The following is a 13,728-nucleotide window of genomic DNA, read 5'->3' on the forward strand; positions in this document are numbered from 1 at the left end:
TTTTTTTTTTTTTTTTTTTTTTTTTTTTTACTTTCATCAATGAACACTTAATAGGTGTACCAAACAGGGATTCCTTAATATCAGTGCACACGAATCAAATTTGATTCAATGCCAACAGTGGGCACTGTATAGTATACCTCCTGAGAGAAAAGCTGAATAGGTTTTGTCTTTCTCCCCCCTCCCCTACAAAAAACTATGGAAAACCCAATTATGCCGGTAGTTAATATACACGTAGTTGAATCACGTGCTCTTTCAAAACAAGCACTATTGGTCACGCATCGAAGCGCATTTTCTATGAGTACTTAGCCCTCGTGACAGCGCCCACATCCCTATGATCAAGTATCACGTAGTAACAGTAAATTCTGAAACTTAAAGGCCTGTTGGTCACGCGCTACCTATTCTTATACGATGTCCATGCTTACTAACTCTACTTTAAGGAGAATCAAATTGGACCGCCCGGTTATTAGTTTCAGATTTTATACACGTCTCGGTGTTGCACTTCGATAAAGAGGGGAAGGAAGAAGTGAAAAACGGATAAAATTATTATACAAAGACAGCACGAAAAGTTCTAATAAGAAATCACATGTACAATAAATAAAAAGGTACTACAAAATACCATCTTTATAAACTTTAAACTTTACTTAACGCAGTACCTTCGTATTGTTACCACAAAAATACAATCTTCTTAATAAAGTGAGTTAGTTAACGCAGTACCTTCGTATTGTTAACACAAAAATATAATATTCTTAATAAAGTGAGTTAGTTAATGCAGTACCTTCGTATTGTTACCACAAAAATACAATCTTTTTAATAAAGTGAGTTAGTTAACGCAGTACCTTCGTATTGTTACCACAAAAATATAATACTCTTAATAAAGTGAGTTAGTTAACGCAGTACCTTCGTATTGTTACCACAAATATACAATCTTCTAAATAAAGTGATTTAATTAACGCAGTACCTTCGTATTGTTACCACAAAAATACAAAATTAGTCAATTCGAAATTGTCTTACAGCGCTAGTCACGTGACATTTAAGAGTCTAAGAAACGTGCATACAAAATGGATGACCTTGTTTACTCTGCTTATCTTAAACAAGTTATCAACAGATGGCCGGCTATCATCCATTATTGGTTACAACATCGGTGGCGCCTGCCACCTGCCGCACAAAGTTTGGTGAGACTGCGTAAAGAATATAAAGATACGCGATAAACGTGATTAAAATATGTCCACTTTCAATATCACAAGAAATGTTACTAACTGACGCCAATAAGGCTAGTTGTCATTACGAGGTGTTTGGAAAATTTGATGTGAAAATAGCCTCTCAAAATCTTATTTACCATAGCCTGTAACGTTATAAGTACAAGTTGACTAAGGTTCCATCCGCCCTTCCCCAGTTTGTTTCAAGCAACTAGTTCGTTATGGGTATGTAGAATGAAAAGTCACACTGTGCTCGTATAAACTTACGAGTTAAATGTACGCGCAAAACAAATGATTTCTCTCTCTCTGTATAAATATAGGTGTATGACATACATATTGGCTTATTTGGTGTGCCGAACTATAAATCCGAGGGTATATGGTTCGCGTCCCATTGCTACAGAATTGAGCTTCGTACATTGGGGCCGTGGGTACGTTTTAAGAGTAACGGTCAAGTCCCATTATTCGATTGAATATCTACCTCCCCCTCTAATCTATCAGTTGATAATCAATCAGGGATAGCTAGCAGAGACAACCCTTAATATATTTGACTACTCTATTCGCATAGTGGGATTTTTACCGTCACACTTGTAAGGCACCCACGGCCCAAAAGTGTGTAGCTCGATTTTGCTGCAACGGGATGCGAACCAAGGACCCTAGGATTTGCAGTCCAACAACGTAAGAACTAAGCGACGCCCGGTCCTGGAAGATATAGAAGTTGGATATCATGATATTCATAATTTTTTCACGATGATAATTTACAAAAGTTTTGATACCAGTAATTACTCTTACAAAGTTATACGAAAGTCATGGTTTCCATGTATCTGTGTTTAATTAATCACGTGTCCAGTAAACTGTATTACTCTAAAGGCACCAACATTTTTAAGAAATTTTATCCAAGCCAACAATCGATAGATGAATGGTTTTAATAAATTTATGAAGTTTAGAAATGATTTTATATTACGACGTCATATTTCTAAATGTACTGATAACAAAGTGCCGGACATCACATACCCATGAAATTCAACGTGCTCAAATTCGTGGTTTACAAGCATTGCTGTGAACTCACTTTCTTCAACAAAACCACTCGTGCAATATTTGTAATCTCATTATCTGGTGTACAAATGTGTTAACAAAAACAATTCTGTTTTATGAATACAAATTAAAATTAAAATCAGTGAAAGTGCCATATATATTTTGAATAACAATGTATTGGAGATGGTACTCGCCCCCCTACACACAAACACACACACACAAAAACCTTTTTTAACTTTGCCAACATTCAATATAAAACCTTGTCAGTAAACCCTAAACATTACTGGATGACTAAAATACCTGTTTAATCTCTCTGTACTCTCCTTACGCACGATTCAAGGAACGGGCTCCAGAGCTGTGTGGTAGCGTATAGAATCTCTTGATAAAAGTGTATAACAGAAATGGTAAAGATCTGGCATGGACTGGTAGTTAAGGGCTCTCGACTCGCAATGTGCGGATTGCGGGTTCGAATCCCGTCTCCAAACATGCTTGCTCTTTTAGCCCTGGAGGCGTTATGGTCTGACGGTCAATCCCACTATTCGAATCTCCATCCCACCAAACATGCTCGCCCTTTCAGCCGTGGGAGCATTATTTCGTGACGGTCAATCCTACTATTCATTGGTGAAAGAGTAGTCCAAGAGTTGGTGGTGTGTGGTGTTGACTAGCTGCCTTCCCTCTAGTCTATCACTGCTAAATTAGGGATGGCTTACGCAAATAGTGCTCGAGTAGCTTTGCGTGAAATTCAAGACAAAACAAACCAGAAAAGGTAAAAACTAAAGTCTTGTGTTTTCCTGTAAAAAATAAAAGTTTTTTTCTCTCTCACATATCTTCAAACATTCCCAATCGACAGTTTTTGTTTTCTTAAAAAAATATGTAACACGAATAACGAAAGTTTGTTAGTAATTGTACAAGTCTTCGTTAGACTTTTCAGGCATGAGTCATTTTTTTGTCTATCGAAGGTCAATCCAGTTATCTCTTGAACTTGTCTACTTCTACGTCATCATGATGAATGGAGAGATAGAGAAACCGGGTGCTATAAGATATCAGTAAGATACGCCCTTAGTTGTTACGACCTAAAGTCCAACTCTCCCAGTAGGAATATGTACTTAGCCTACCTAGATATCGTCATCTTTCATGGTAAGTGTAGAGGTTTGAATTTTATATTTCTCAAATTGAAGATAACCAGGGGTGCTCAGTAAATTATTTCTCTTCATCCCACCAATGGTTATGTGATTACTTCTTGTCAACTGAATATTAGTACTAAAAGATTAAACACCGTTTTAATTTGTTAACAATGAATGCATTGTGTAGTATTGCCTCAAGCGCCGGAAAACCCCAAAATTTATGACTTCTCAGTTCAAACTTTGCCCAAGTACACGTTCATATAGATGCAATCGAGGAAAGCTGTTAAAAACATAAGCACGAAAGTGTTTTTACTCACATACAAAACAAACCTCTCTTCGAATTCACAGAAATTCGTTCTTAAAGATCTCAAGAAATAATTTGGAACTTACTGTTACGACAGCGGTAGTCACGTGACGCTGGTAACACGTCATGGGTTTCTAGAAGGATCATGACTGTTCCCAACAACTCTAGTCTTTTCTACGCGTCCTCTATTTTAGTATATAAGCCGGCAAATAAAATGACGGCATAGATAATTGCAGACAGGCAGAGACAGAGACGGACAATTGGGTCATGCGCGGTAGTGACAGTAAGTAAAGTGCGTGAATCGTTGTGAATTATAGCGTGTGTTAAGTTAATGTGACTGTGGAAATTAAGTGTGTTGCAAAGTTGTATTGAGAAAGAATAAACTAGTTTTCTTTAAGAAAGGACTTGTAATGCTAAAGTTTCATCCGAAAGAAATTATACGGGAAATTAACAAATGACCAGAGACGTAACATTACAATAGGAAAATTCTTAAAATTATATACGATTCACTCGATTCAAGGCGATGTTTTCCATAAAAAAAATTGGACCGTTTTTGCTCTCTAAACTCGGGTATCTACAAAGTAGAAATCATAATAATAATAACGTACTTTGTTTAAAATCAATTTATCCCTAATGACCAAACACGTGATGCTGGAATAGCAGACATTAACAGTATACAATAACAGGAAGAGAAATGATAACTGCATGCGATGTACAAGCGGCAATTGTTGAACTAAAAAGGATTGTAGCGCTATAATTAAGTATACAGGTAGAAATACACTAGAGTTATCTTTGTATAGTTGAGAGGTTTAAGTTATCGTTGAGTCTTAAAATTAAACTATCGCTATCTAGACCACCACTACGTTATATTAGGGATTTCTTTTCACCAAATGTAAAATTGAAAATTTAGTCTGTGACGTAGAGGCCTAATGCCGTACCCTCTACTGTGGACTGCAGCTTTGCCTATTCAAGGCTCATCAGCACAGCTTGGGTTTGTTTGTTCTGAATTTCGCGAAAGCTACACGAGGGCTATCTGCGCTAGCCGTCCCTAATTTAGCAGTGAAAGACTAGAGGAAAGGCAGCTAGTCATCACCACCCACCGTCAACTCTTTGACTACTCTTTAACCAAAAATAGTAGGGTTGACCGTCACATTATAACGCCCCCATGCCTGAAAGGGCGAGCATGTTTGGTGAGACGGGGATTCGAACCCGCCACAGCTTTGGTCAGCAAACCAAACAGTTAGGCCTTTTAAAAAGGACTTAAAAACTCCATAAATATATACCACCCCGTACATTAATGGGGGCAAATTCTGTTTCAACAAAATGTGTATTACGTAGCCCAGTCTACTAGAACTTTATAAACTTAAAGATGTTTTTTATGTTTTTACTAAAAAAAAATATTTCAATATGAGCTGTTTCCGCTTAGGGGCTACACTGAACCAGTTTCGTGGTGCTTTTGACGCCAGTAAAGTAATAGCTCCTTTTTAACTGTAATATATTCACACACTGGATTTCCTGACAAACAATATAAACTCCCGGGTTGTGTTTCACGCACGATGAAAATACAACTACTTGTTTTTCACTCGGACAGAAACAAACTCATGGAAGCTGTTGTAGAAAACACAACAAGCTTTAATACACGTACGCCACAAGCAATCGATTTGCGGTCTCGTAATTCAAAATTAGATAAATTTTCTGGGCGAAACTTAAAATCCAAATCTATGTGGCTACTTCATTTGGTGATTAAAATAAGGTTGTGTGAAAATATGAAAATTGGTTATCTGATGTAAAGGGTGAGCAAAAAGTCTGGGCAATCGGCTACTTAAAGCTCATGTTAATAACTTAGTTTTTAGCGTTTTAGTAATGATTGTGGCAAAATAACGATATGAAACAACAGCATTTTGAAACAAAAAATTCGAATGTTTCGCTGAGGTTATCCCTAATGTGTTGAGGAGGATGTGACATCGATGACACATGGTGATGTATCATCCTACGTCTTGAAAATGAAGGCCAACAGACAGACATTTTGGATTATTAACCGAACCTCATGTTATTATGTGTCAATATGAAATATGTCAATATGCAATAAATTTTTATTTTCATGTACACTATCTTTATTTGACTTGGGGGGGGGGGGACTTTTTGCCGCCCTGTACTTGCTCTAAAAGACGGTACATGAAACAGCCATATAAATAGAGCTTCTAATTTTTGTTTTAACCGATAACTCCCGATTATAATATAATTTTAAGACACCATATTAAAATGCTTTATACATTGACAACTTTGGATTCAGAGTATGGTAACAAAAATAATGTCGTTTTTATACTTTCTTTGTTTGTTTGTTTTGGATTTCGCACAAAGCTACACGAGGACTATCTGCGCTAGCCGTCCCTAATTTAGCAGAGTAAGACTAGATAGAAGGCAGTCATCACCACCTCAAGCCAACTCTTAGGCTACTCTTTTACCAACGAATAGTGGGATTGACCGTTACATGATAACGCCCCCACGGCTGAAGAGGCGAGCATGTTTGGTGTGACAGGGATTCGAACCCACGACCCACAGATTGCGAGTCGAGCGCCCTAACCACCTGGCCATGCCGGGCCCGTTTTTATAGTTTTGTATTTTTGCACTTTTTTTCCAGCCACAATGTAAGAAAGCTTAAACTTAAAGGTTCGTGTTTTAATCAAGATAAAAACAAAAGATCGTTTTTTAAAGAAAATACTTTTACGAAATAAACAACATATGAATCGAAAAAATCTGACCTTGCTGAACGATAAAGTATTTACGATGATTAATCGCAGAAAAATTTGTTGAAATTTGCCTAAAAACTAATAATTCGACAAATCTAAGAGTTGTTTCCGGGTGCAGAATATATATATATACATATATGTATATTACCGTTTCCTGGAGTGAAAACTTTACAAACACCTGTAAATTAATATTAGTGCTGTTGTTTGTGAAAACCAAAAAAAAATATAACGTCTAATCAAAACATTTTACATGTGTATAAAAGTCAGAATAAAAAGATCAACTATTTAAAGACGTGATATGAAAAAAGAGCCAAATTATATAAAAGGACAAACCCCGAAATGATGTAATGAGAAGGCAACAAGAAAAAAAATGGGGAACTCTTTATAAGCAACTACAGGAATATAATTGGCACATTGAGTCTGCAAGTTGAGACCCGCCGCGTGTTCAGCTTTCATTTGTCACAAAATTAAGGAAGAATATTCACAATTAAGCAAAAAGTGTTTTAAATTCACAGTTGGGAAAATGTACGAATTTAGAAATGATGAATATGTACAAATTGTTAATATTAAATAGTAACTCATCATTTCTCAGTGTTCAAACCTCAATATAACGTTGAAAACTTAATAATTAATATGAATTTATAAGAAAAATGTTTCATAACGTCCTTGCACGTGAATATTTTAATTCTACGAACTTTCAGATCTATAACTATATGTGGAACCTTCGACATCACGCCCCTCGAAAGTTCTAGAAACATTTCGAAACCCGAGATATTTTTGCCTAGAAAGTTTCTCCCTATTTGTTTACATTTAAGCGCTTTTCGCAAACATGTTTTAGGACAGCTGAAATAACTCAAGTTCTTAATAATTTTAACACAATACCCCGTTACGAGTCAAATCCTTATTTATTCGATTAACTAAAACTAAATTGAAATAATCTGTTAATGGTATTATCATTTGGTTTCTCATTAACTTATCACAAACTTACAGTAATTAACTACCGTTGTGGAAATTAGCAAGCTTTTCTTCAGTATAACCTTTATCCACGAATGATGATAAGAATACATACCTTGAAAGGCGGCTTCAAACATCACAGCGGTTTTCTCGGCTCCCAGGCCAACAACAGCTTGGATTAATGCGAAGAGGAACATGTAGGGTTTTATCGTTGATATGGATGCCATGTTGTTCGGGTGTCTCTACAGCTAGTTCAGGTCGATATCAGATTTGGTGGTTACAGTTTTTCTAGGTGTATCAACTTTTATCAACAGTTCTTATGGAATGGATTGTAATTCTACTTTCTGTGATTTCAGAAACTGTTTAATTTCTCTAGCATTCCCACTAAACAGCGCTGTACGTAACCTCAAACGAAGAGCGCTTCTCCATTAGATGTTGAGTCCCCCTTTTATCTCTAACAGAATCGTACAATTTCCTTCAGTAGGCGGTAACTACGCGGCGCACCAGTCGATCGGACTTTCCAGTAGGCGCATAAAACCACTCATGGACACGTCTATTCTCGCGTAAAGGGGGGAAACGAGAATTTGATTGCGTTTTAAACTATTGTTTGTTTGGTTTGAGCCACACATTCTTTTTCAATATATATATTTACATCTAGCTGGAAAAATCGAGAAGTTTAGCTATACAATGAAATCAAACATTAGTATTTTAGTGACCCCGTCTCAAAATAAATGTAGTATTTGGGTTCAGGATCTTCTCAGCGTCAGTGGCTTAATGTGTTTCGTTTCGACTTTTATAGAACATTTAACTTTATTACTTTGTTTCCTTTTCCATGTGTTTTGATAGGTAATAAAATATGGTTAATGTGGGACCACTTGCATTAGACATACTTCACAGTATTCTTGACATGTTGTTTTCTTTGTATTATGTTTAATATTCTTAGGTTTTCATTACAGAACAAATAATCTAGCTATTTATTGTACGATTAAGATATTATTTTAGTTTATCATTTGTATGTCAATAATCATTAGTTTCTAGCTGTACTCTTGGTAAATTCCTATTGCTTAACTCGACACAGTCCAAACAGTAACACTTGTCATAGTAATTTATCTTAGATGCCATGTTCCTCTAAACCACAAAACCAGTGTTGTTTAATAGCTTTTTACTGGTCACAAGACGTGGTTAGAGATAGAAGGGGAAACTGCAGGCAGTTAGACTGATATTATGTTTTTCAAAGAAAATTATTTTTACGACAGTAGTGAAACCAACAGCAAATGTTCGTGTGTTTCTTAAGTAAGATATACTATATTATTTACTTATTGTTACTTGCATTAACAGTATTGATTAGACTGTTTAATATATTTAATTTTACTTTTGATTATTTTACATGTATTTAGGACTAATCTCAATTTCCCAAGCTGGGCGAATCGCGTGACACATTCTTGGAGTTACGACCGAAAATGTTGTTTACAGCGAGTACTCAACTTGTGAAACAACGTATTCTAAATACGTATGAACGTAATAAAAATACATTTAATTACCTATACTTATTACCAGGTTGATTTTGTAGATTATAAAACATAGGTAACACTGTCAGGCTATCAGCATTTTTATATCGTCTTACAGAACATAGGTAACACTGTTAGTCTATCAGCCTTTTTATATCGTCTTATAGAATATAGGTAACACTGTCAGACTATCAGTATTTTTATATAGTCTTATAGAATTTAGGTAACACTATCGGGGTATCAGTACTTTCATATCGTCTTATATAATATAGGTAACACTATCGGGGTATCAGCATTTTTATATCGTCGTATAGGATATAGGTAACATTGTCAGGCTATTGCAGTACTTTTATATCTTCTTATAAAATATAGGTAACACTGTCAAGTTATCAGTACTTTCATATCGTCTTATATAATATAGGTAACACTATCGGGGTATCAGCATTTTTATATCGTCGTATAGGATATAGGTAACATTGTCAGGCTATTGCAGTACTTTTATATCTTCTTATAAAATATAGGTAACACTGTCAAGTTATCAGTACTTTCATATCGTCTTATATAATATAGGTAACACTATCGGGGTATCAGCATTTTTATTTCGTCGTATAGGATATAGGTAACACTGTCAGGGTATCAGCATTTTTATATCGTTTTACAGAACATAAGTAAAATTGTCAAATTATTAGTATTCTTATATCTTATTATAGAATATAGGTAACAGTGTCAGGCTATCATCATTTTTATATCGTCTCATATAATATAGATAACACTATGTCGTGATTTATTGCTTCTTTTACTTTTTCAATGAGCAACCATTGTAGCTGTTGTGTTACTCGAATCAATCATCTCATTATAATAATTCTTGTAACGAACGTTACAACATCAGTAAAATGTTGCTTAGCACTAGCAACTAACTTTAATAAAGCATGATGTGAACAAGAAACTCTACAAGATTAAAGGGCTGAACTGATATCTTGTAGCAAGGTAGATTACAGTTGGTGTACCGCACGCTTGAGTCACTCACAATCTTATGATGGATGACGTATTTCTACGTTATGATTATTTGTTTTGAGTATTTTCTAGACCATTAAAGAGTGATTACTTGATGAAATAAGCGACTATTTTTGTGAAAGAAAGATTTTTTTTGTGTATGTTGGAAAAGTGTGAGAACCGTTTTTATAGGGAAGGAAATACAATTTCCAAAAGTTGCCGGAGCGATTCACGAACCTGCATGCTTTTTGTCGTTGTTTCTTTGCAATAAATATTAAAATTTTGTTTTTAGCACATATCTGCACTCTGTCCGTCGCAGGAATCGAACACCGGAGTATTGCAAGTCTTCAGACTTACCGCTGACCCTCAAGGAATAGTATTAATATCACAGTTCAAATTTCCTTCTTTCGGAAAAAAATGCTAATTGGTAATAAAACAAATCAATACTTGAACATAATTTGTCTCATAATATATGATGAAGAATTAAATATACAGATCAAAGGATGATTTCAGAATTAAATATATTATTTAAATATTCAGCTAACCTCAAGTTGCCGATTTGTTTTTATACTGTTCCCTACAGATAGGGTCCACATATTGCATCATAACGAATGATTATCCTGGCTAGTGTTTTATGTTTTTGCTTGTTACAACGCTCAGGATAAAGAAATGACCAAAATAACCGAGTAAATCACTCATTTTCTATGCACCTCAGCAGTAGTTAGTGAGGTCAGTTGCAGTTGATTCATAAATAGTTTAGAAAAATGTTTGGAAAGCCGATTGTTAAATCTAGGGTTAATAAAAACAAATATACGTGTGTGTCTTCAAATAACTTCTTTTAAATTTTCCGGGGTGGTTCAGCGGTAATCTTGAGGGTTGTTTAATATTAAGTACAAAGCTACAGAAAGGGCTATCTGTGCTCTGCCCACCACGGGTATCGAAACCCGGTTTCTAGTGGTATAAGTCCGCAGACATGCCGCAATGGTGCGTAATCTTGAGGACCAATAAAGCTAAAATTCTGAGTTCTATCCAGGCGATGGGCATAGTGCAAATAGCCCATTGTGCAGCTTTGTGCTTACCAACGGATAAACTTTTAAAAATTTTGGGTGAGTATTTAAAGGTTTAATTTCCCATTTGATGATTGGACGTTGAACAAATTGAAGTTTGACATGCAGTCGAGCGTTCAGAAAAATATTTATCTTTACAATACTGTCATAGCTTAGAACACGATAAATATAGTTTAAAGAAAACGAGATGAGTAAAACCCGATCTAAAATAGCGTGACGATATTTCAATAATTAAAAAAAAACTTCCCCCGGTGGGTCAGCGGTAAGTTTACAGACTTAGAACGCTAAAATTCGAGCTTCGATTCCCCGCGGTGAACGGAGCACGCAAGTAGTCCATTGTATAGCTTTGCTCTAAAAACAACCAAACAGTACAATGTACATACATGTAAAGGAACACGCTGGATAATGACGGTACATACATGTACTATGTAAAGGAACATGCTGGATAATGACGGTACAAACATGTACTATGTAAAGGAACACGCTGGGTAATGACGGTATAAACATGTACTATGTAAAGGAACACGCTAATGACGGTACAAACATGTACCACATGTAAGTTTCGGCACGATAAATGTGTTTGAGACAACTACTTCATCAAATCTGAAGAAAAGTTTAATCGTGAGTTCCGATTAATAAGAAGTTTGGAAATCCAAATCACATATCAGTAAACCTCTCAACGTCCACCGGAATACTACAGAAAAGTGCATCATTCCGACTTATGTGAAATAATTTAATTTATCTATAAAATACATCAAGTATAATTGGTCGTAAGTAATGCCTAATTAATTTCCAAGTGATACCACCCATTAAACTCTCGATGGTTGAATTAACACCAGTGAAACGTTATGATTTTAAAGTCTTATAATTAAATTCCGCTTCAGCTAAACCGCCTTGTTATTTCACCCCCTGCGGTTTTATCAGACAATAACGAAGTGAAAAAATAATCGGAGGTTCGAGTTTGGGTCTCTTTTCAACTTTCGTAAAACCGAATAAGAAGCTTTTGAAACTTTTCATATATTGCGTTGAACTCGATCCTCACGAGAAATATTTAACTTGGCCCTTTTAACCTAAAATCCTCACAATATCCTCATTTATTGGGATCGATCTCGGTTTTCGTAAATTAAAAATATCGTGTTATCCTCTTCACTAAAATATTTTTTTTTAATAAAAACTTTTTTTTCTCATATAAAATTATTAATGAAAGAATATACGAAAATATAACAGTTCGTTCACAAAAAAATATAATATTCATTCTTCTGTATAAAACAAGCTGGTAAATTAAGATTACACAAATGGATATTTAAATGTACGTATAACGTAGATAGAGAGATATTTTCAACTCGAACGTAGGATAAACGGGCAGGTCAGAGACACTATGTGTTAGGCTAAGCTGTCCCTAATTTAAAATTTCTGACCACAGGACCAACAGATTAGCAGTCCACCACCTATATAGGTGGCTATAACGCTCACACATCTAAAAGTGCGGAGCGTTCTCAGTAGCATATTACGGACTCGAGCCTTGGACATTTCAATCTGCAGTCCGATACGCTAACACTAAGACACACCTGGCTCAATTAATGTAAAAAGAGATGTGTGTGTTTGTATTTCTTTATTATATAATCGTATTCAACTATTTAATGTTGATCCATAAATTTAATCAAAATTTGTCATTAAAAACAGTTTAGAATTTCATTTGTATTCGTAATAATTGAAGAGGTTTGAAGAAAGCTTGTACTGCATAGTCAGGGTGCTATTTCTCTACATAACTCTGTATGTTCAGTGTGCTATTTCTCTACATAACTCTGTATGTTCAGTGTGCTATTTTTTCTACATAACCCTGTATATTCAGTGTGCTATTTCTCTACATAACTCTGTATGTTCAGTATGCTATTTCTCTACATAACTCTGTATGTTCAGTATGCTATTTCTCTACATAACTCTGTATATTCAGTGTGTTATTTTTCTACATAACCTTGTATGATCAGTGTGTATTTTTCTACATAACCCTGTATATCCAGTGTGCTATTTCTCTACATAACTCTGTTTGTCCAGTGTGCTATTTTTATACACACACCCTGTATGTTCAGTATATTATTTATCTACACAACCCTTATATTCAGTGTGATCTTTTTCTACATAACCCTGTATATCCAGTGTGCTATTTCTCTACATAACTATGTATGTCCAGTGTGCTATTTTTATACACACCCTGTATGTTCAGTATACTATTTCTCTACACAACCCTTATATTCAGTGTGATTTTTTTCTACATAACTCTTATATTCAGTGTGCAATTGTTCTACATAATCCTGTATGTTCAGTGTGCTATTTTTTCTACATAACCATGTATATCGGTGTGCTATTTCTCTACATAACTCTGTATGTTCAGTGTGCTATTTTTTCTACATAACCATGTATATTCGATGTGCTATTTTTCTACATAACCCTGTATATTCAGTGTGATATTTTTCTGCATAACCTTGTATGCTCAGTATGTTATTTTTTCTACATACCCCTGTATATTCAGTGTGCTATTTCTCTACATAACTCTGTATGTTCAATGTGCTATTTTTTCTACATAACTCTGTATATTCAGTGTGCTATTTCTCTACATAACTCTGTATGTTCAGTGTGCTATTTCTCTACATAACTCTGTATGTTCAGTGTGCTATTTTTTCTACATAACCATGTATGTTCGGTGTGCTATTTCTCTACATAACTCTGTATGATCAGTGTGCTATTTCTCTACATAACTCTGTATATTCAGGGTGCTATTTTTCAACATAACCCTGTATAT

The 13,728-nt window shown here is 35.2% G+C and overlaps 1 protein-coding gene across 1 annotated transcript in view; it reads right to left on the minus strand.

Annotated features, from left to right (window-relative positions):
• LOC106458584 (pikachurin-like) overlaps positions 1–7,842 on the minus strand; it is a 151,185-nt gene extending 143,343 nt beyond the window's left edge. The window contains exon 1 of the mRNA XM_013918104.2: positions 7,476–7,842. Coding sequence (XP_013773558.1) covers positions 7,476–7,587 — 112 coding nt within the window. The 5' untranslated portion in view covers positions 7,588–7,842. The remainder of the gene's footprint in view (positions 1–7,475) is intronic.
• Between the last annotated feature and the right edge of the window lie 5,886 nt (positions 7,843–13,728).

Source organism: Limulus polyphemus, unplaced genomic scaffold (genome assembly GCF_000517525.1).
Source record: "Limulus polyphemus unplaced genomic scaffold, Limulus_polyphemus-2.1.2 Scaffold488, whole genome shotgun sequence".
Classification (NCBI taxonomy): domain Eukaryota; kingdom Metazoa; phylum Arthropoda; class Merostomata; order Xiphosura; family Limulidae; genus Limulus; species Limulus polyphemus.